Below are 21,571 nucleotides of genomic sequence, written 5' to 3'. Positions count from 1 at the left end.
TTGGCTCAAGGAACTTTTCTTTTTGTCATCACTTTTTTTCTCCTGTTGCACTTCCTGTCTCATTGTCCTTTTTTAAATACTACTTGTGCTCCTGATCTGTGATTGTGAAACACAGCTGTGGAGGGCTCTGAACAACAACACTACGGCTTTTAACAGCCTTAAAGAGAAACTGCAGGATTAGCCTCCAGCTGTGTGATATAATTTAGTCTATTATATTTCACCTTTATATCCAACAGCCTCAGAGGCTGAGCCTGGAATAGTGTTTGTAATTGATCATTTTCCTGATGCAGCACGGCCTGTATCAGCATGCCTTGATTTGTCATTGCTTTCAACTACTGGCAACATGCAACTCAGGGAGAGGTTAGCTTTTGATTTCCAAAGAAAAAAGAATGACAGTGAAGTTTGGTAACATAATGATAACAAATACAAGTTTCAGCTTTAAATTAAATATATTTTATTACAGTTTATTTTATGAATGCCAGCATTCAAATTAACAAACATAGTAATCATGTCACAGTAAGTTAAGTTTACATTAAATAAGCTTTCTTTAATTCTTATAAACATACAAAACTATTGCACAGAAGTTATTATATAGATCAGAGTCTGTTGCTTTGCACCTTTGTTGTTGTTTCTTTACAAATCAATGCACAGAAATGTTGGAAATCAAGTGTGTTTGTAAAAAAAAACCAGCCTCTTATTTATAGTGTCCCTTGCAGAATCAGCTACCTTTGATTCTGAAATATTGCCTCATGTTTTTAAGCTTGTGCCTTCATTTAAAGCTGATCGTCCATGTGAATGCAGTCAACTCTTAAACGAGCACAAAGCCAACTGGATCTTCAGCAAACATCGTGTGGCTGCAGAGTCACTCAAGAGCTCTCTCGTGGAGAAGTGAAAATCACATTTTTTTTTGTACACAGTTTTGTTAAAACGTATGTCATGTAGCCCACTTTCCTCTCTTAGAAATGGGGAAGCCATGCTTGCAACACATCCTTAACCACATCTGTGGTACTCAGTAATGTTAAAGAAGAGTGAGTCTCTCCTTATTTCAATATTGCTTTTAGTTTTCTGCAGGGCTGCAGTTCAGTCATCGCTGTCAGACCATGGATGATCTGTGCAAACCTGAAAAAGACAACGACAGAGTTTTAAACCAAAGTTCATTGTGTGCCTTACTTTATCCTTTTGACTTTACTGCACATATTTAATTTGGTATCACTGGTTCTTACCTGTTGGTATTCAAATCGGTCCTGCAGATAGCGGCTCCCCAGGCCTGTAATGTGACACACGTTCTGTCTGGAGAGTTTAGCTATCCTGGCAGTGAAGTCCAGCGTGAAGGCCAGCTTGACCAGCTCAGGTGCCGTGGGTAACACAGTGGGAGGATTGTGGGTAGGCGTTGCCTCTTTCTTCACATAAGCGTCAACTAACTGCTGGAAGAGGGAATACGACATCCCCTGGAAGAAGCTGCTGAGTGTTGGGTTATCCTTCATCTGCAGGAGATAAGGAGAGGAGGGACGTCAGTAAATCCAGGGTACTTTGACCTACGTGTGAGCGTACGGCTATAAGGAAACAGCTGCCTGCATAATACATTTGGAATGATGTCACGGGTCATTTCATGAAGATAATTTCAAACAAGGTTTGATACGTTGGCGTTTCATTTTGCAACATTCAACAATCCAACATTTTATGGCTTACACGAGAATTTTTCATGATTATTTTTCTGACTTTATAATTCGTAAACTGTGAAAAATGCCCATTGCAGTTAAGAGCTTATATTGTTAATTGGTCTGTATAACAGAAAAAATGACAAAGAAATGTCTACTTACAACTCATATAACCAAGTAAAGAAACTAATCCTCACATTGAGGAAACCAAAACCATTGGGGCTTTAACATTTCACAGTGTGAAATCCACAGCCGTGTTAAAGGTTAGCTTCTCCTTTTGACGACAGTATGTGTCATGGAGTTTGAACTCTTGAATTCTTTATGACTCGCTTGTTTATTTTTGCTTTCTGTTAGAGCCCCCGATGGCTGAGAAATACTTCTTAAACGACCTTAATCCCTTAATATAAAACGAAACGCTAACTACTAGACCCTGTCTACATTATTTACAGAGATGATTGGGTAAACATTAACGAAAAATGAAAATACTCCGCAGAGTTTCACCAACCTTATCGTCGATTCGGTCACCCTGCTGCTTTGTGAGAGCAATGATCCTGTTGATTAATTCCTCTGAGATAAGACAAGAGCATAAGGAAGTGCAATCAATAAACAGAACAACGCACGATACTCATTATCAGCCAGTTTCACCGAAACAGTTCTATGGAGGAAAATAGAGTACAAATTCATCAAATGTCTGAGTTGAATAATCCAGAAAAAAAGATGCACAGGTAATAAAAACTACAAGTAGCAAAGAAATGCTGTTTGTTATTTACTGTGCATCAAATGTATTGCTTTGTGTTATCACATCGTTGTCTGTTGAATACACATGCTCTTCTAGGCTTGTATACGGGCTCAGTAAAGAGAAACCGTTTCTCACCATTAGAGAGCTGCTTAACTTCCTCTTTCTCTTGCACCTCGTGGACTATTTTCTCCAGTTCCTCTGAAAACTTCTCATAGTATGCGTCCGTCGGTTTCACACTGATGGCATCTGTAAAGCAAAAAAAAAAAAACACACAAAACTTTTTCAATGCTCTTCTTCTAAACATGGCATACAGGAAAAGCTACTGGATCACATTTTCATTTGTGCTGAATCTTAAGCATACCTTGAACTCGGGTGATTTCGGCAGGGTTCACATCTTTCGCAGATTTGTTGTGTTTCGTTAGCGTTCTCTTGGAGAACCTTCTTCTTAGAGATTTTCTCTTCATAGCTTTTCTTTTCTGGACAGTGACTGGGGTCGTAGGCAGGCACTGTGTCGTGACATCAGAGGTCTCTCCATCTTTGGAGGCCTCAGGGATCTCTGACGGGCTGTCCTCCTCTTCCTCTTCCATACTCTTCCAAGAAATTAAACTAATTACATTTTTCCAGAAGGACCGCTTTTTGATCTTTTTGTTGGGTTTCTCTAGTTCTTTGTGTGATGTCTCCGGCTGATCTAAGGGAGTATCAACTCCAGAAAACCCACCTGACTCCACAATGTTTAATCCCAGCAAATCAAAGGAAGGGTCACTAGAATGTCGTCTTAGCTTTTTTGGCAGTGTCACCCACTTTTCTTTCCTCGCACCCTTCACATCCCCGAGGGTCCTGTCGTTCAGGCTGAGGCTGCGCTTCACGTACACCTCCAACAGACGGACCGTGTCCTTGTGAGGAACAGAAATCAACTGGGCATTGTTGTTCGTGCTTTGTTGTTGTGTTTGTGTCTCCATTGTTGAGCGACTGCAAGAAACAGAAAACATCATCACACATACAGTAGAGCGTAGGGATGTCAGGTGATGCTCTGAATGGACTGCGTGCTTATTTTGAAGAAGGCCACAGCGCTCACATGACATCTGGTGAATCAATGAACAGAAAAACAGTTCTTTTTCAAGCTAACATGTCGACAATGTGTCCCAGGTCTGTCAGTAAAGAGAATTAGATGAAGTAGTTGCATTATCTGATAGTAAACTGAATATCTTCAGGGTTGGAAATGCAATCAAAAGATGTCAAGTTTGATTTTTAAAAAAGAATATTAATCACAAAACATTGGGGCTGCAACCAAACATTATTCTGTTTTAATCTGTTGACTATTTCTACAAAGTAGTAGTATTTTCCAGAAGTCGTTTTTTTTTTAAACGTCTTCTCGTGTCTCTGCAAGCCCAGACATCCTTTCAACATCCCACAGTTTATACTGTCATAGAGCAGCAAAGAAACCAGTTCATATATTTATATTTAACAAGCAGGACCACAAATGTTGACTTTAAAAAAAATGAAATCATTTTAATGTTATCATCAATATAGTCATGATTGCAAACTTTACAATTATTCAATTCAACAATGTTTGAACCTCTTCTGAAATTGTTCTGCAAAATGACTCCGTAAGAAATAATCATCCATACACTTGACATTTAGGTTGCAACTTATAATACTCTCTTTCTGTTTTAATCGGTTAATCATTTGATCTCACAGTTTAACAGTGAACACCACAGTCCCTCTGAAATCATTTTGACTTTGACAAACATGTTTGTTTGAGCAACGAAGATATTCAGTTTATTACCACAGCAGACCATGGAAACCAGGAAGCTGAAAACTTCACAACTACTTGTAAAAAAAAAAACTGTAGTATTTTCGGATGTTTGACAAATCGATGAATCCTTTAGCTTTGACCTACACACTAGAGGAAACTTCTTATTGAATGCCAAATTGTTTATTAAAAGACTTGATGCATTATGTAGCCTAATGCTCAAGCTGAAGTCGAAACGGAAAAAGAAAGAACATAAAATGAGTTTCAAAGCGAAATGTTGCTTTCAATAGGCTACTTGGTGAAAAGTAGTTATTAAATGCTAAATGCTAACTTTATGACTCACCTATATGGGGTTGTAACAACAGGAGAAGTGTTGAACTCCCAGCAAATATCCGCGTTTGAATTCAGTGTTGTTTGTGAATGTGTCTCTCAGCAGCTCTGCTTTTAAAAGCTCTTTCTCTCTCTCCCTCTGTGACCCTCCCAGGTAAGTCTACCTGCGTACGTCCCATATACACGTCTCTCTGCCCTGCAACCTTACATGGAGCTCGCCTACCTGAGCTTGCCGTCACCTGCAGTTCAAGCGAAAGGGCGGAGGAGAGGGAAAAAAGGTGTTTCCACGTTATACCTCAGGCGACGTCAAGTCTGGGGAAGGTTGGGTCACGCGAAGATGTTTGTCCGAGTGAAAAAGGAAAGTAAAATCAAGGTCATTTCCTCACAGAACTTTCTTAAGCAGAAACGCTGCTGACTACTTAAGTCTGAAAGATACACTCTCAGCCAGCTCACTGTAGGCTCTTAAATAGGCGGAAATAATACATTCGTCTGTGAGTTTTCATAAAATCACTGCGTACAACATTTAGCTTTAATTTAAGCCTAAAGTAACCAGAAGTAAGATTGAAGTGAACTGAAGAAAAGGTAGCAATATTGCCTACTGCAGTGTTAATCCTGCATTTCAAAGTACAAAAAATAAAATAATAAAAAATATAGGCCTACTTACAGAAATGTATATATGTAGGCTATATGTATATGGGGTAGGCATACATTGTGCCTAATAGCCCATTCAGAAATAAATAGGCCGTTTGTTCATAATAAAGTTGCATTGATTTAGCCTAAAACAACAAGGTCTTTAAATCTGCTGTTTAGCTTAATCCGAGTTAATGCATCATTAAGTACAAGTTGACATTGTTGAATTGTGTATTGAAGGCCAGAAAAAAATCTATCTCTAAAATCTAAGTATTGAATCAGCAAAGCTTTCCAAAAATTAAGAATTGGAGAAAGATGTAGGCTATAATATTTGCTTCTTAAATGTATATTTATGTTTTGCTTGATACAGACAGATACAATAAACAGCAACCCAATGCAAGTATCATATAGCGTTTATAGTGAATGCTATTTGCAACACCTGTCCTTATAAGGAGTGGAGTGCTCATTATAGGAGGAGGCATAATTGTGTGGAATACCTGCATACCAGAGCCTCTTTCAAGGGCTCTGCTGCATCTAACATTACATTAGTTACATTCCACGACAGAAGTGTAGACGAAAACACAACTCAAGCTGTACTTAATATTTCATTTCTTGGATTGCTTCATAATGAATTTTAAGAAATCATGAAAGAAAAAGTGGAATTAAGAAACAGAGTCTAATCAAGAAATCCACAATAAGATTTTTTTCTGTCCAATCTTTGTGTGTCAACGAAACAGATGGATTGGAAAAGTACATTTTCCCCTCCTTCTTTCTTTTCTGTTTTTAATGTATTTCCTTCATTTTGTCTGCAAAAGCAAAAAGTGTAAAACAAAGCAGGATGAACAAAATAAGCGATGACATTTAACAACGTGCAATATGAAAACCTGCAATAAAAAAATGAAAACATAAATGTACAGCACACTTTTCAGACCTATGCATACACAGGTAAAGGTATATTGTATACTTCACATGTTTGGAGCCTTGGTTGGACTTGAGGTCACTTCCAGTTTTGCAAATAACAAATATTTTGTTATCAAAAAAGTTACATTTGTGTTTGCAATTTTGCAATTTCAATTTTGACATAAAGTTCTGATTAAAAACATCCCCTAAATCACTGTACACTAATTATAAGTTGTTGTTTTCTTTAAACAGATTTGTGGTCAAAAGAATTGAGTTGCTAAGATATCCTTTCTTTATTTTATTTCTTAAAGACTAGGCTTGAATATGTGAGGCTTGAATATGTGTGTCCTGAACTGCACTTTGTGTTCATCAGAACATGTCCCAAATGAATAAATCAACAAGCTTTGTAAATGTTGTGATTGTTCAGTCTGAGCAATGTTCCAATAACCTAAGGAGCTATGATGACTTCACCTTGGTTTCCCCATAATGTGTTATCAATCCTTTGCCCTGCAGCAAACAGCCACATGACCCATCATCGGCCGCTGTCAGACGTACCAGGAAGTTATCGTGATCAGAGTGAAACTATCTTCATACAGGGTAATGCTGTCTGTTTTCTTCCTTGTATTGTATTTATCAACTGCATCTCTTATCTAATTGGTCTACTGAAAACACCAAGACAGGTGTCTGTAACTGAAAGCAACCTTACTGGGAATGAAAGGAGCTGGTGGTGTAACTGGTTTTAAAGTATACAAAGCAGCTTTTTGTTGGTGTTGTTGTTCAGTCTGCAAAGTAAGTCAACGTCAGACCATATTTGATCATCGTCAGCCTCAAGTGACTTCTTAACCCCAATTGGGCTCACGTTTCTTTATTGTATTGTTGATACATTTACATATACTGGGAAATTCATGTTGTAAAATGACTTTGAATTGTCATGTGTTGTAATTGAGACAATTAAACCTTTTATGGTCAAACCTCTCACTTATAGCTAAGTGAAATGACAATATGTTCATGATTGTCAATTAATTAAATCTCTTGCAGACCAATCCATAAAAGTCTACACATTTTCACAAATTCAAACTATATATTGAAAGTTTGTCTTAGTGTAGTACCATAAAACAGCCACAAGGTGTCAGGCTAAACACTGGGAAACACCTTCTGCTTGCTGTCTCAGAGGCATAACAAACACAATCCTGTCCACATTAGGTATCTCACATGTCATTTGGGTTCACAGTAAGCAGCGGTGGAAGGAAATAAAAAATACATGGTGCTTCTACGACAAGTTAAAGGAAACTTTATCTTTTTACTCCACAACGTTGATTTGACATGTGAAGATTGTCAGAAAAAAATATATGAAGAACACATACAATGTGGTTGTTATAGATCTAACTACCCAGCAGGAAAAAAAAGAGTAAACTTGTTCAATAAGCACAAAGAAAACATGTCGAAAACTGAAACTGAGAAATGTAGATGAAATCTGATGCCAGCACCTCTAATATGTGTCTATAATTGTATAAAACATCAGATTAATTGATCCAACAAAATTAACCTGCTTAAAATCTGACAATCAATTTGAATGATTATTTAAGCAAGTACATCATTGGTTGTTGGTTTCAGCTTCTTGAAAGTAAATATTGGTCTTTTAGTCATTATGTAAGAAGAAATCTTTGGGTTTCTGTCGGTTGGATGAAAGAAGCAACATGAGGTCGTCACCTCAGACTATGGGACATTGTGATGAGCATTTTTTTTTACAACAGTCTGATGTCCTGTAGACTAAATAATTCTTTGATTAATCTAAAAACTAACCAAGACATTAAGTGCTGAAGAAAATAATGATGCGTTTAAGCCGTACTAATGAGTTACTTGTCATGTGATACCTATGTTTGCAGGACTTGAACATGTAAAGAGGTTTTCAGGTTGCAGTGTTGCTTCATGCACCAAATAGACATGGATACTTTCTCTGCTCGTGTCTGATTATTTAATTTGCAAAACTGCACAACAGCAGCCTTAACAGAAACGGTATGCTTTGTTTGTTTCCAAGAATATATACATTTTTAAATTAAGAACAAAAACAATGCAGTTAATTACCAAATAATGAATCCATCTTTCTTTATTCTAGAGGCTTTTCCTTTCATATTTCAACTAATCTCTTTCTTATTGTCAGAGAAATAAAGTGAATTTTGTGTGTACTGTTACCCAGATTCATCTTTGTAATGTCCTACAGCTGGACGCCGCCTAATGCGTCTCTAAATAATCGTTTTAAACATAATGTGAGGAGCAGCCTGTGGTCAATTACCGGCAGCGCATCGTTTGCTGTCTGATCTCGGTGATACCTCAGGTCACCTTCTTCATTTTTCATGGGCGTTAAGCAGGACAAATACGTGACTCACGTTTCATCCCACAAAGTCTGGTCATTGACCTCTAGGGCTGACGCAGTGCAACAGAGCGGTTTACCTGTCGTAAATCATATTCTCCCCGAATTATTTCTTGCCCTATCCGTCAGGGGATTCAGCTCTCAAATATTAAAATGATCGATGGGAAATTGTTACAGAGGCAGGGCTGAATCGAAGAAAGCAGAATCATACAGTATTGAATTTAAGGTAGTCTTGTGACTACACAGATTCTTTCTGTTATTTCCTAAGATGGCTGGAAGCTGTTTTTTTTTTTTTGCCATGATTCTCCTACAGGAGTGTACACTTTTGGGACTGTTTTAGTTGTGGATTTGTGATAGTTCACATCAGCAGGGCAGTGAGTTGAAACAACCTTAATAAAAACTAAAGTGGTTATGAAATTGTAGGCTTGTGTCAAAAAATGCAGCAATGTGGCTTATTGTTACGTTTTCAATAGAGAGGTCTATTAGCCTAACATCAACAATAAGCACATGCCAATAGGTCTGGAACCTCTAAGTTCCTTTTACATTTTCTTTTGTGGTTAGTTTTAGGCACCAAAAGCAGTTTCGTAAAGATTAAGGAATGATATTAATTTGGTACGAATCTAGAGTCTAGAGTCACCGCTTATTTTAGTCTAGATTAACAGGGTCTTACTGTAACAGGGCCTAAATAGACTTTTTTTTTTAGAGCGGAATACAACTGTAGTCAATACAAGCAGAAATGTATCTATGTATTATTTTTAAAGTCCATGTCAGACATTTTTTAGTTAGTCATAAAAGAGACTGAAGTTATAAGTGATTTCTTTTTATGACCTTCAAAAGCAAACAGGATAAAATCAGAATAAAGATTTATTTCCATCCAGTTCATTTTAATGGCAGAAACCACTGCCACAGAGTGGGTATCAGACAAAGTCATTAACTGCATGCTGCTTAAAAAGCCTTTATTTACGTTTTCTACTGCACAGATTATTGAGGAGTGATAAGGGATACTTTGTCCTAAGGGGTCGCCAAAATCGACACAAACCAAAATCCTCAAAATCCAATAAAGTCAAAACACTAATTCACTGTGTTAATATTAACCATTTAACATTAAAATATATTTTTTGACGTTTAATTGTTTGTTTGTTTCAAAGCTGAGACAACAATGAATGAATATATGTGTTGGCTGCACGATAACATCAGGGATTCCCAGCATTTGCGGGATGTCGATTGAATATATTGAAACTGAAAATGATGACAGAATGATTTTTCTGAACATGCCTCTTCTGGAGGAGTGTTTAATCACACTGTGTCAGGATGCCTGATTCTCCGTCACCGCCTGTGAGAATCAGAGTGACTCCACCTGTCTGTCCTTCATCCTCTCCAGAGCTGAGCGAGCAGATGGAGGACCTCACAAGCTTAGCTTAACTCCTGCCAAAAATATGAAGCCCATTTGTCACTATGCAAGCATTCCCTTTAGGAGATGATCTCTAGCTTTTTCATTAACCCTGTAGTCAATCATGAAGCTGTAAATAGTAATGCAAAACACCTGTTTGAATGTCCTGGGTCAGCAAAGTCAGAGCACGGGATCAATGACTCAACTAATACTGTAGGTGAGCACAGCTGAACTTTGATCAATACTAAACCCTCAAGGATTTCTTTGTCAATCAATGCTACACCTGCTGTGATCCAAAGCTGCACCTTGTCCGTGCTTTGATCAGAACTGTAACTCAAGGTCACTGCAGCGCTGATCCAGCCTGATGTAACCGTGCATTCAGAAGAGTTTCCCTCAGTGGAAGAAACAGGAGACTTTGGAGGGATTTAATACAAACACAAGCTGCCAACTTCCAAGTGACTTTGCCCTCTGGAGAGGGTGAGCTCCGGTGCACAGGCTTTCTTTATACGGCTTGTAAAGTGCCTGCTGACAACAACAGTAACCCAATCCAATGATTTGAGCACCACTATCTATGCTTTCGTGTGAGATCTGTCCATCGTTTTCCTTAAAGGAGTGGGACACAGCTTGTCACTGAGTTGAACAGTAGAGGGGGGACCAGAATCATGAAAATATGCTGTATTGTTGGATCCATTAAAATGTGCAGTAAAGTCTGCTGTGTCACTGTGATCGAACCATCTGCTGGTCTCTGAATATCTTAGGGGTGATTCTCTATCAAAGGCTGGATGGATGTGATCTCTTGGTGGAACACCCGATGAATTATAGATGACAGCCTCACATTGGCTTCGACCTTGCAGGAGCCACCTGTCTGTTAAATGCTAAAATGCTATCAGAGACCTCGTCTTTGGTTTATCACTGTACGATCAATGATCAGGAGGGCAGAAGGTCGGCCAGCTGACCTTGTAATTAGTGACAAGTCTTTAAACAGACATCACAGACACAGCCAGTAGGTTTCAGTTGGAAATGATTTTGGTAGCATCGTCTTAATAAATACTCAGAAAATCTAAAATCACAAGAATAGCATTAAATGCAGAGATCCAAATGATATAGTGGTTATCATAATGACAGAAGATTAGACTGTTTGGGACAGTGCAACATCAACCATGGAGGCCAAGACAGATGATCTTATAAATGATTAATTTGGTCTGCATATTTAATTTGGTGCTTTTGCTAGTCAAAGGCATTGTCAAGCTTACTGCACTAGAATTGTGTCAAAAGAGAGAAAACAGCAGATATGCTGCTGCAATTACCATTTTTAAAGGATATCCACAAACAAAAACAACTCCTCAGTGAGTTTGTTTTCAGATGATTAACATTTTTCAAAATAATTTTATAATCCTAATAGACTTTTTTTTCCCCAACCAGGCTGTATCCTAACTAGATATAAGGGTCTGCACCCGCACTCGCTGTGGTCTCTAAACCACAGCGACAGAGCCATACAATAAAAACCAAAAGACTCTCCATCTCTCAGTTGAATATTGACAATATTCATTCAGCTGCCACTTCCTCAGACGTCATATTGTGGTAGTGAGGTGCAAAAGCTTTGTTATATCTGCTGTGTTCCTGGTTGTAAACCCTCTAGGTGTGCACATAGGGAATATGCCTTTTTTTTTAACCCATGACCATTTCTCGATCGTTCACCAACTGAGAAGATAATGCACATTGAAAACTGCTGAGTAAATCTCAAAATTTTTCATCTTAAGCTAATAGCATTCGGTCACTTAATAACTACCCTAAAATAGTATTTGGCTAAAACCTTAGATTACCATTTGGTAGTGTAACACAAAGCAATCAGAAAGGCAAAAAAATCCTAGTAAATGTAATGATGGTTTGGAAGAGGTTCAATAGCACTAGCTTATGTGTTATCAAATAGAGTATATTGTTTTACTTTAACCTCATACATATAACCCAATGTCCTCATTTATATCAGATCTTGATTTACAACAGGATGACAACGAACAGAGAAAATTCAGAGAAAATCTTGCTTTTTTTCAAGTTGAGACAACAAAACTGATAACCTATTAGCATTTAGCAGCTAAGTAGCTAATCAACGTTTCAGGAAATAATTTAACAATTTTCCCTGTGTTTTAATGTTACAAGATACAATTGGAAAGATGTAAATTCCTAATAAACATTACATCAGCTAGGAGGTTGTTACATGTACATGCTTAAACAACACTAACTCTTGAGCTAAGTGGCTTAAAGCTACTGATGTGATCTGAGATAGGATACAAGAGGATACGACAGTTAACGCGTAGCAAACGTAAAATAGAAATGAGTTTTCCGTTCAATGTTACGTTAGCACAATGCTAGCATAACCATTTAAACCTGTTACATACTATGTACTTAAGGAAAGGAGTCAATTTTGTTGCTAAGATAAACCAAAGTGTCAGAATGCTAACACTACCACGTGATAGGTAACAAGTAAAGCCTGGTTAACGAGACTTTAGCTAGTAAGTGGTTCACTGCTAAAATCTAAATCGATTATAAAATGTGTTGTTTAAGTTTGACAGACAGACAAATGGCCCTCTTGTTTTTCACAACATTTCTCTTTTACGTTGCATATTAATTGGTAAGTGATGATATTTTCAGAACCTCCTCGTGTGCAGCTTGTGACATGATTTTAGTGCAGAACCAGCAGCAAGGCGGCGCTAATAACAGCTGTAATGAAAAGTAGTATAAAGAGAATTCAGAGTTGAAGCCATAAACTGAAAGGTGCTCCTCAAAACAAAATTTGGAATATTCAGCTAAAGTCACAACAATTCATCCCAGAGACGAAATCAACAGAGGAAGCCTGCACCAGTAAGGATACATGTTTAATGAAAGGCACTCTTTACAGGATAAATAAAACATTGCAAATTATGAAACTGTATACTTCACAGTGTTGACACATACAGTAACAGTCCTCATATATTAAGTGCGTTATAACATAGTAAAGTGCTGAGTACCAACGTGAGCAACTGATGTCACCTTATTGCTTTATGATTAACTTATTAAGTATTGCTCTTTCAGTGGGTGAAAAACACAACACTTCATTTTCCACCCACATCTCATCATTATTGCATATTGAAGGTTATTAGAAAGGCATTGATTGTGTTACAACTACATCCACTGCCACTTCTATACAAGCTGTATTTATATCTATAATAAACTCACATACAGTACATTTTCAAGATTGGAATGTGGCATGCATATATTGTACCAATTCATGTTTTCCCCATTTCATAAATCCACGCTATATATTGTCTTTCTCTATCTCAATTATAATGATCATCACTATATGATTATGATTAATACAATTGTATATTTTGATATTTCAAATGTTCATTTACCGATAGATTTTAGCCTTAGTTCGGCGTACTAATACTACACCATGCATTATAATGAGAGAGAAAAAAGTGAATGGAGCAAATACAGTACATGAGTGCAAACATCTTATTACTCCCCTTCTAAGCCTGATAACAAATATGTATTTTTCACTTTTTTTACACAATTTGATTAACGTGTTTCCCCTGAAAACCGCCTATTATTTATAGCTCCAACAGTGCTTCAGCGTTATGAAGGGAAAATAAATGTTAAGTGCAATGAATTGATATGGTTCTTAAAGGGTACATTCACATTATAGTAGCATGTTTTATACAGCTAAACCTACTGCTCAATCTGGTGAAAGATGCAACATAATAAAAAACCTTGTAGATATAAAATAACCTCTAATTACAAAAGCTGAAACTGCTGCATGCAAACTACTGCATTCACTATAATACAGTAAATCTTTAACAGTTTCAAAGTTTCAGTTATTTCTGCAACTTTTATCGATGAGATTAATAGCAGACATGCAAACGTGACAGCTATTTATCACACAGATATTATTACACTGTGTCATAAGGAGAAGCTCTGCTACCTGAGCATTCACAACTATAGATCTGCTGATAAGACAATGTGCGCACTGCCGTCCTCTTGCCTTACACTGGACACATTGCCTGACCTTGAAGATCCTGCCAAGTTCTATCTAGATTTCGCTGAATATGACAAGGTGTAGACTAATATGGAACTGTGATGTAATATGAGCTGTGAGGATGCTTCCAGTTTACTTTTCTATAATTATCAGAACCGTTTAAGGTTTCTTTTGTGGGATAAACTTACTGTTATACAGACCTCAAGGACATTTTGATCAGATTCACAACTTACACTGCCTACACCACTGTTATAGTTACTGTAATGATCTGCATTTTCAAGGTGAAATGTTTATAGTACAAATGAGCCATCACTGTTTTCTTCAAATTGCACTGGATGAAAGATGACCATTATGCCTTTCACTTGTTGTCATGAAAATGAACTGACATAGTAGTAGTTGGTGAGTTGTGTTAATTGCACTTTTGACACATCCACAAGCAGACAGACAACTGGTTTAAAGGCTGTCTCACCCAACAGTGCCTTTTTAATACTGTAACAATATATCCTGCCATGTTTGGAGTACAAAATAGTGAGAAAGACAGACTGATCACCCAGCGCTTCTTACTTCTGGATATGTTTGATTCGTCCATGTTGTCCATGCATGCAGCATCAATAAATACTTAAGTTTCTCTATCAGTGCATGCCGTTTTTCTCGTTCTGCCAGGTGCCGTTACTTTTATTAAGTGAAGGTGTGCTTCCATACTTGTTAGCAGCTGACATCTTCTGTGCAGCCTCAGCTGCTGCATCCATAATCTGTTTCTCCTCTTGCTCAGTTTCTCTGTGGTAAAAATAGTTAAAGTTGGAGACGATGACCGGGACAGGCAAGGCAATGGTCAGGACTCCAGCAATGGCACAGAGGGTGCCAACCATTTTGCCTCCCATTGTGATTGGGCACATGTCTCCATATCCCACAGTGGTCATTGTCACCACAGCCCACCAGAAGCCATCAGGGATGCTTACAAACTGTGTCTGGGGTTCATCCACTTCAGCAAAGTAGATGGCACTAGAGAATAGGATGACCCCTATAAAAAGAAAGAAGATAAGCAGTCCAAGTTCCCTCATACTGGCTTTCAAGGTCTGCCCCAAGATCTGAAGTCCTTTTGAGTGTCGGGAGAGCTTAAAAATTCTAAAAACTCTAACCAGACGTATGATTCTTAGGATTGCCAGGGACATGTTCTGACTTGAGTTCATGTCGTCATCAGGGGTCGTGGCCAGCTCTGTTCCCAGGGTTACAAAGTAGGGAATTATAGAGACTATGTCGATGGTATTCATGATGTTATTGAAGAAATCTCTCTTGCTTGGGCATACCACAAAACGGACGCCGACTTCAAAGCAGAACCAAATAATGCAAATAGTCTCCACAATAAAAAAGGGGTCTGTGATGTACGCCATCACGTCTTTAGCAGCAGGACGAGGAGCAGAACCATCTTTGGTCCCATTGATGAGTTCAGTTAAACCCGGGACAAAGTCATGATCCTCCCTGAACTCTGGCAAGGTCTCTAAGCAGAAGATAAAGATGGAAATTACAATGACGAGGACAGAAACCAGAGCGACGGATTTGGCAGCACTGGAGCTTTCTGGGTATTCAAACAGAAGCCAGAATTGTCGTTGGAGTTCGTTGGTGGGTAAAAGGACCTCTGGCTCTTTGATAAACCCTTCGTCTTCACGGAACTGCTCCATCGCTTCATGACCCAACTCATAGAAAACAATTTCATTTGCAAAAACATCCAAGGGAACATTGGCGGGCCTGCGAAGTCTTCCTCCTGACTGGTAGTAGTACAGAATACCATCAAAAGATGGGCGGTTTCTGTCAAAAAAGTACTCGTTTTTCATTGGGTCGAAGTAGGTAATCCTCTTCATGGGGTCACCGAGAAGTGTCTCTGGAAACTTGTTCAAGGTGCTGAGCTGGGTCTCGAACATCAGGCCTGAGATATTGATGACAACCTTCTCATCTTTTTCCTCCATGAAGTGCTTTTCAAACAAATCTTCATTCTCGTAGCAATCCTTTGCCATTTTACTAAAGACGCTGTCAGTGGGAGACTCGCTGTTGACCAGGAGCTTTAGATTGGAGAGTAAGCTGCAGCTGCTGGAGTTTGCCTTGGTGGTCAGGGTCGGAGGAGTAGATGGTGACAGCCCTTCTTGGCCAGACTGATGGCGACGTCGTCCTCTGTGTGGCGACTGATGAGGAGAACTTAAACGGTGGGGTAAAAGATTCTGATCGGGAGCCTCTGATGTGGGTGAAGTCGGATACCCCGAGTCATTCGGGTCTCCCAGGTTGATGCCAACATCATCCATGTTCTCAAAGTTAACAAGAGGCACCTCCATTCCCCGTCTTCTGGTTAGCCACAGCTCTGTCTATCAGCCTGGTTTAAGCGCTGGAGACAGAGGGGACCCCACAACCAGTGCCACACTGAAGATCCTGGCAGGACCTCCCTCCTTCTGACTATCATTCAGGCAGCTGAATGCTCCTTTTAGATTCGGTCCTTTGTGTAATCTGTGAAAAGATCGGGGGGGGGGGGGGGGGGGGAAGCAAAGTTGAGTTATGTTTTGGTAAATGGTGCAAAACAGTTCTGTTGGTAAAGAGATTTTTCTGTCACAACCTGATTGCATCAGCAGAGAGTTTGCTATCCGATACTGTGCTTATACAGTTATTTCTTTCTCCCCATTTCTCTCTCATGACATAAAACAAACACAAACTCTGCAAGTTTAGCTGTAAAGTGCTTACCCTGATAATGGCTGTTTTTATTGCTGATCATGGACTGCAAAACTAAACATGTTTAACGGAAAAAAACATCTGAGCTTTCACTTGGGACTAAAAGCAGAAACACATGAAAAACCAAAACACATTTATTCCTGTGAGCCAATAAAGTATTTACATCACTTTCTTAATTCACTCTTGGTCAACCCAAACCCTATTCAGGGTAGTATATCGGCATCACCTTTACTTTATCTCTAAGGAGCTGTTTATCATTACGTTTGTCTTCTTCCTACAGGTAACCAAACCCTGACTCGCGTTTTTCAAGCTGCAACCTCTGTGTCCACTTGACACCGAGGGCCCTGCGCAGTCAGAGAGACTTATCTGCCTCTATTTCCATTTGCATTGTCGCAGATAACATAACAGTCCAGGGTACAGGATTGAATCTTCTTACGTAAGGACATTGTGATACCGCTTGTGCAGAAAATAAATGTATTGATTGTGCCTTGTCAGCAAAGAGAGGTTACTGAATCCAAAGAGAAAGGTCAGTCGGAAGAGAAAACAGAGAAGTGCCTGCTTCTTAGACACTTCTAAAAGAGACTTAAATCTTCCACCCAAACTTACCCTCATCTTAACATGCCCAACACATTGAAAGACACAATAAGGTCACTGGAATAACTACCCCTACCAGATCTGAATGTCAAAGCAACCAAAAACATGCAACTATATATTTGTTTAAATATAAAGTTTAAATCCAGCTGCATGCAGATGTCCGCATCACTCACCCGTGTTCAAGCCTCTGTAGAAGTTGTCATGCCCTCTATACCCTTCCTGGCAGTTCTGCGGTGCTCCCCCTTCCTCCCTTCAATCTCTCCCTCATCCAAACTCACAATCAAGAGTGTCTCTGGCTCTATTAAAGCTCCCATTGGGTAATCTAACACCCTATAGGAAACTAGAGATGCCAGAGATGTGCCACACACATTCGAAAACTTCCACATGCGCACACACACACACACACACACACACACACAAATAAGGGCAAGCACATGCAGACGACTCGATCTATGTTTGAAAGTGGGGGTCACCTGGCTTTGTTCTCCCTGCTCCCTCCTCCGTCAGTGTGATCAGTGAGGACGTTAAAGGTAGCTCCCTGATAGGAGATTTACTCTGCGGGAGCCAATCGCTGTTTGGCGTTGTTGGAGGGAGAGTGGGACCCACTCTTTCCTGCACAGTAAGCATCCACATGCAGGATCAGCCAATCCACCCTCACCAGGGGGATTAAACTGTATTCTTCCCCTGTTACCTTATTGTCACAGCTTTCAATACCTGCAGCAGCGCACATCTGCCTTTGGGGGCTTTTGATCCATCATTATTTACATTCTCAATAACAAACACGCTGACTTGAATGTGCTATTTGATCTGATTCCACCCTCTCTGAAATAACACTGTCATTTCAAACTGTCAGAAATGTTCACTTTATATGTTCCATTAGATATTTCCTTAAGTCTTCGTCTGACTTTTCTTTCATACCAGCCCTCTTTGTTTGTTTGTCAAGGCAATCTATAAAACAGGAATTAGCCTGTACAGTAGTATCAATATTATTGATAAATGCTTTAGTTATTTACTGAGGTAATTTATTCTGGGCACACATTTCCCCCAGAGGTGATACATATAGATTCTGAAGAGGGTTTAAATGTGTTAGAGAGAGTGTACAAAAAGTTATTTTCCAAGAAAATCCTGCAGATGTGTTTGTTTCATTGCTTTTGCCCCTGCCAACTCCAACACCACTGCCAGCTATTGAAGGATTGTCAGATTAATAAAGTAGCTCTGTCCCTTTGAGAAATAGTTAAAACAAACTAATTAAAAGGTGAAATTCAAACCACAGAACGGCTGCACTTGCTCTTTTTAGCTCTGCTGAATTCTCCTGAGGAGTGAAAACTTTAATCAAAGTGTATCCTGTACTTTTTCAGAAGGGCGGCCAATTTGGCATCATAGGTTGAATATTGTGTTACCCGATAGAGAAGACAGTAGCCTGAAGTCAGTAATCATTCCCTCCTCTCACTCTTCGTCCTGCAGCAGCCTGGAGTTGGCTGCCTGCTGCTCCCCTGTAACATTGCGGCGTGAGCAGCACCACTGCAGGCACATGGCTTCAAGGTCACAGAACACTGTCTTTAAGACTTCACAGCCTATGCTTTGCTATACATCATCACACGCAGTCACCTTCAGGAACCTCATTTAATGTCCTCATGGATTCATCACGCACATATGCCTCAGTGGATATAAACTTCTCTCTTGTTCTTCATAGATATCAAGGTTTGCACAAACATATCGGGATGCAGGGACAGACTCATGGTCACACAAACATCACTCAGCTGACTCAACACATTCCGTTTATAGGGATCTTTTCCCTCTGTGATCCTGTAAAAACCAGGACATGTCATTGAGAGCGCAATGAGCTGAGGCATGACCTGCCATTTAAACACTTCATAATAGAATTTGCTACAGGCATAGAGGGACAGGAAGATGGATGGTGAGGGGGGGGGGGGGCGATCATAGACTGTGCGCATCAGACTGAGAGGGTAAATAATCGATCCATTCCCCTCCGCAAACGATTTGTGTCAGTAAAAGAGGGAGAGGGGAGGTAAATGGGTGAGATGGACTGCAGTTACTGCAGTGTCACTGGTCTGAGGAGTCCTCACGGAGTAACAGAGGGATAACATCCCTCCCTCTGTCCTTCTTTGTAGCCCTCCATCCATCATCCCTCCTCCCTCCCTCCCCATGACACTGTCACCTTAGCCGTTAACAGACTGTGTTGACAAAGCAATTTCTGCATCAGCATGCTTGAGTGTGAACTATACTGACTCTGCATAGGTATAAACACCTCCTGCACACCTTTATAAGGCTCGACTTTGAGCCATAAATGCCTTTATGATGGTGTTCTTACAGGAAATAAAACATTAGTTCAAGACTTTAGTAGTTTCAGCCCTGATGTGAAACAGGCTTCCTGAGCTCAGCAAAAGTAACATTTCAATCCCGCTAAAATCCTGAAATTAGAGTTTAATGTTGTCTTCTGTTGATAGTGTGAATATGTCGAATCACGGATAGCATTGATATAAAGGCTAATACTGTCATCACAGTGTTGGACTGTGTTGCTTCATCTGCCATTTGTGCATCCGGACTTGCATGATTTTTCGACCAATGGGGGTCAGCAACAAACGGCTTAGACTTTACACTGACATCTTCTAAGTTGATCTGATGAACTAGTGAGCTGCTTATTCACTTAGCCACTTTGTAAATGTAAGTCTAATATTACCTGCCATTTAGCTCTGTTTAGAGTCTCCACTTTTCTAAAAAGGAATGGTATGACAAAAGCACAAAAATGGCATAAGTCAAAAATAATTCAGATTCATAATGATAAAATTTACTCCAGGAATCATGCGCTGAGTTAAAAAAACAAACATATTAATGTTGTTTTTTCCATTTAAAGAATTTAAAGAATTCTGAATATCTGTTTTTGCTAATTCACTCTGAAGTTAATCATTTTGAACAATGTGTTTTTATATTATTAAACAGTTCTCATTAATACTACACATCAGTGTGTATTGGGTCTTTATTATTTCCTATAATACAGCTCTTTTGCTGATTGATGACATTTTTTGGCCGAATAAAAAAATAATTCATACCGATAACGGCCTGAATGATACATTTCTCTTTATATTACATGTTTTGCTTGTTGATTAATAGTTGACAAATACAACATCACAAAACTTTGCAGACTTTTCCTTTTCATTTGATTTTTGATCCAGCACCAGGTAGAAGTTTGTTTATGCACTCTGTCTGTTTTTTGAAAGTGCCAAAGTAAGAAAACCTCATGTGTTCACATCACATGATGGAAGTAATTATATCTGAAAAGCCCAAATGCTCACTTATCCATTAAAGGGTGACAGGATCTCAAAGTGCATGTCAGGTAGCCGAGACGAGGTATTCCTACCTGGTGATCGTATATCTGTGGTAAAGGCAGCGGGTCATTCCGGTCTATAGTAATCCTATATAATACTGCAGAGGCTCTCCTCATTGCACATAACATACGAGGTTGGGTCAGGAGCATTAAAGGGTAAAGCAGATTCTGAATGTAAAAGCCCCCGTACAGCTCAAAACACAGTATTGGGTAATGTTCAGAGCAGGGTCATCCATCAGTTCAGAGTTCAAAGTTCACACAGATCTAGTGTTTGTGGTTCTCAGTGAAGTCGAGCCGTAAAGTCCAGCAGTGACCACGGTTCGGATACCTCTCATGTTAACTTGATCTCTGTATGGGGTCATTAGAGGTTTAAGCTGAGGACTAACAGAAGAGATTCTATTGGCTGTTGTGACAAAACAACATGCTAAGCTAAGGCTTCCAACAGGTCAAATCTATGAATGCTGTTTTAAAGCATTGCTAGTTGATAAAATAGTTTTTCTTGGTAGAAGAAAGGCCTGGTACAAAGAAACAGTTAGGTCCTTGTATCTAATTGTTTTGATTGGTTACAAACTGAACTGGGGAGATTTTCACAACTCATCCACTTTGATGATATGAAGGGGCCTACAGTTATTTATAAGTATGCATAACTAAGGTCGTGGCTGAGTCCACTGACAGCTGGGCGTGTTGCTGTTTGCCAGGAGGCTGAAGGACTCCCTCACTAGATTGATCGAAAGTTAGCTAGAGATAACATTTCCAATATGGCGACCATCATCGTTGGGCTTCACAACACCTCTAAAGTAACCAGCTGGTGACATATACTAGACTGCATTCATGTTTATGCAGTTTATGGGAGTGATGATGGGCCAAACAATATATGACTTTATTCAGGGGGCATGTGGAATCCTGTTGTTGTTTTTTTTGTTTTAACCTACCCCATGATGTTTTTCATTACCTTAACCATGTAGCTTCTTTTGTGTTTCTAAACACAAATAATCTGCATGTTTGACATGTTTGGCAGAAGTAAACAAACGCAGCAATGGTCATTGGTACACGACTGGAGGCTAGCTTGTTTTCCAAAATGTGACACCAAAGGTTTTTGTGGGTTGAAAGTGGTTTGGTTATAACCTCCACCAAGG

At 39.3% G+C, this 21,571-nt stretch overlaps 2 protein-coding genes across 2 annotated transcripts; both read right to left on the bottom strand.

Moving 5' to 3' along the window:
* Positions 1-430: 430 nt before the first annotated feature.
* On the bottom strand, positions 431-4,647 carry LOC132978241 (uncharacterized). The gene is made up of 6 exons (XM_061043374.1): positions 4,494-4,647; positions 2,759-3,366; positions 2,533-2,643; positions 2,164-2,225; positions 1,224-1,484; positions 431-1,119 (listed from the first exon to the last, which is right to left on the bottom strand). The coding sequence occupies exons 2-6, from the start codon at positions 3,354-3,356 to the stop codon at positions 1,081-1,083; spliced, it is 1,071 nt and encodes a 356-aa protein (XP_060899357.1). The 5' UTR covers positions 3,357-3,366; positions 4,494-4,647; the 3' UTR covers positions 431-1,080.
* A 7,984-nt stretch (positions 4,648-12,631) lies between these two features.
* On the bottom strand, positions 12,632-17,572 carry LOC132978240 (potassium voltage-gated channel subfamily A member 10). Its single transcript, XM_061043373.1, has 2 exons — positions 17,263-17,572; positions 12,632-16,276 (listed from the first exon to the last, which is right to left on the bottom strand). Exon 2 carries the CDS (start codon positions 16,105-16,107, stop codon positions 14,416-14,418), a length of 1,692 nt encoding a protein of 563 aa, XP_060899356.1. The 5' UTR covers positions 16,108-16,276; positions 17,263-17,572; the 3' UTR covers positions 12,632-14,415.
* Positions 17,573-21,571: the final 3,999 nt, after the last annotated feature.

This window comes from Labrus mixtus, chromosome 7 (genome assembly GCF_963584025.1).
Source record: "Labrus mixtus chromosome 7, fLabMix1.1, whole genome shotgun sequence".
In the NCBI taxonomy this organism is placed as follows: domain Eukaryota; kingdom Metazoa; phylum Chordata; class Actinopteri; order Labriformes; family Labridae; genus Labrus; species Labrus mixtus.
The sequence above is the reverse complement of the archived record's forward strand: the minus strand, read 5'-3'. Positions and strand labels throughout refer to the sequence as shown.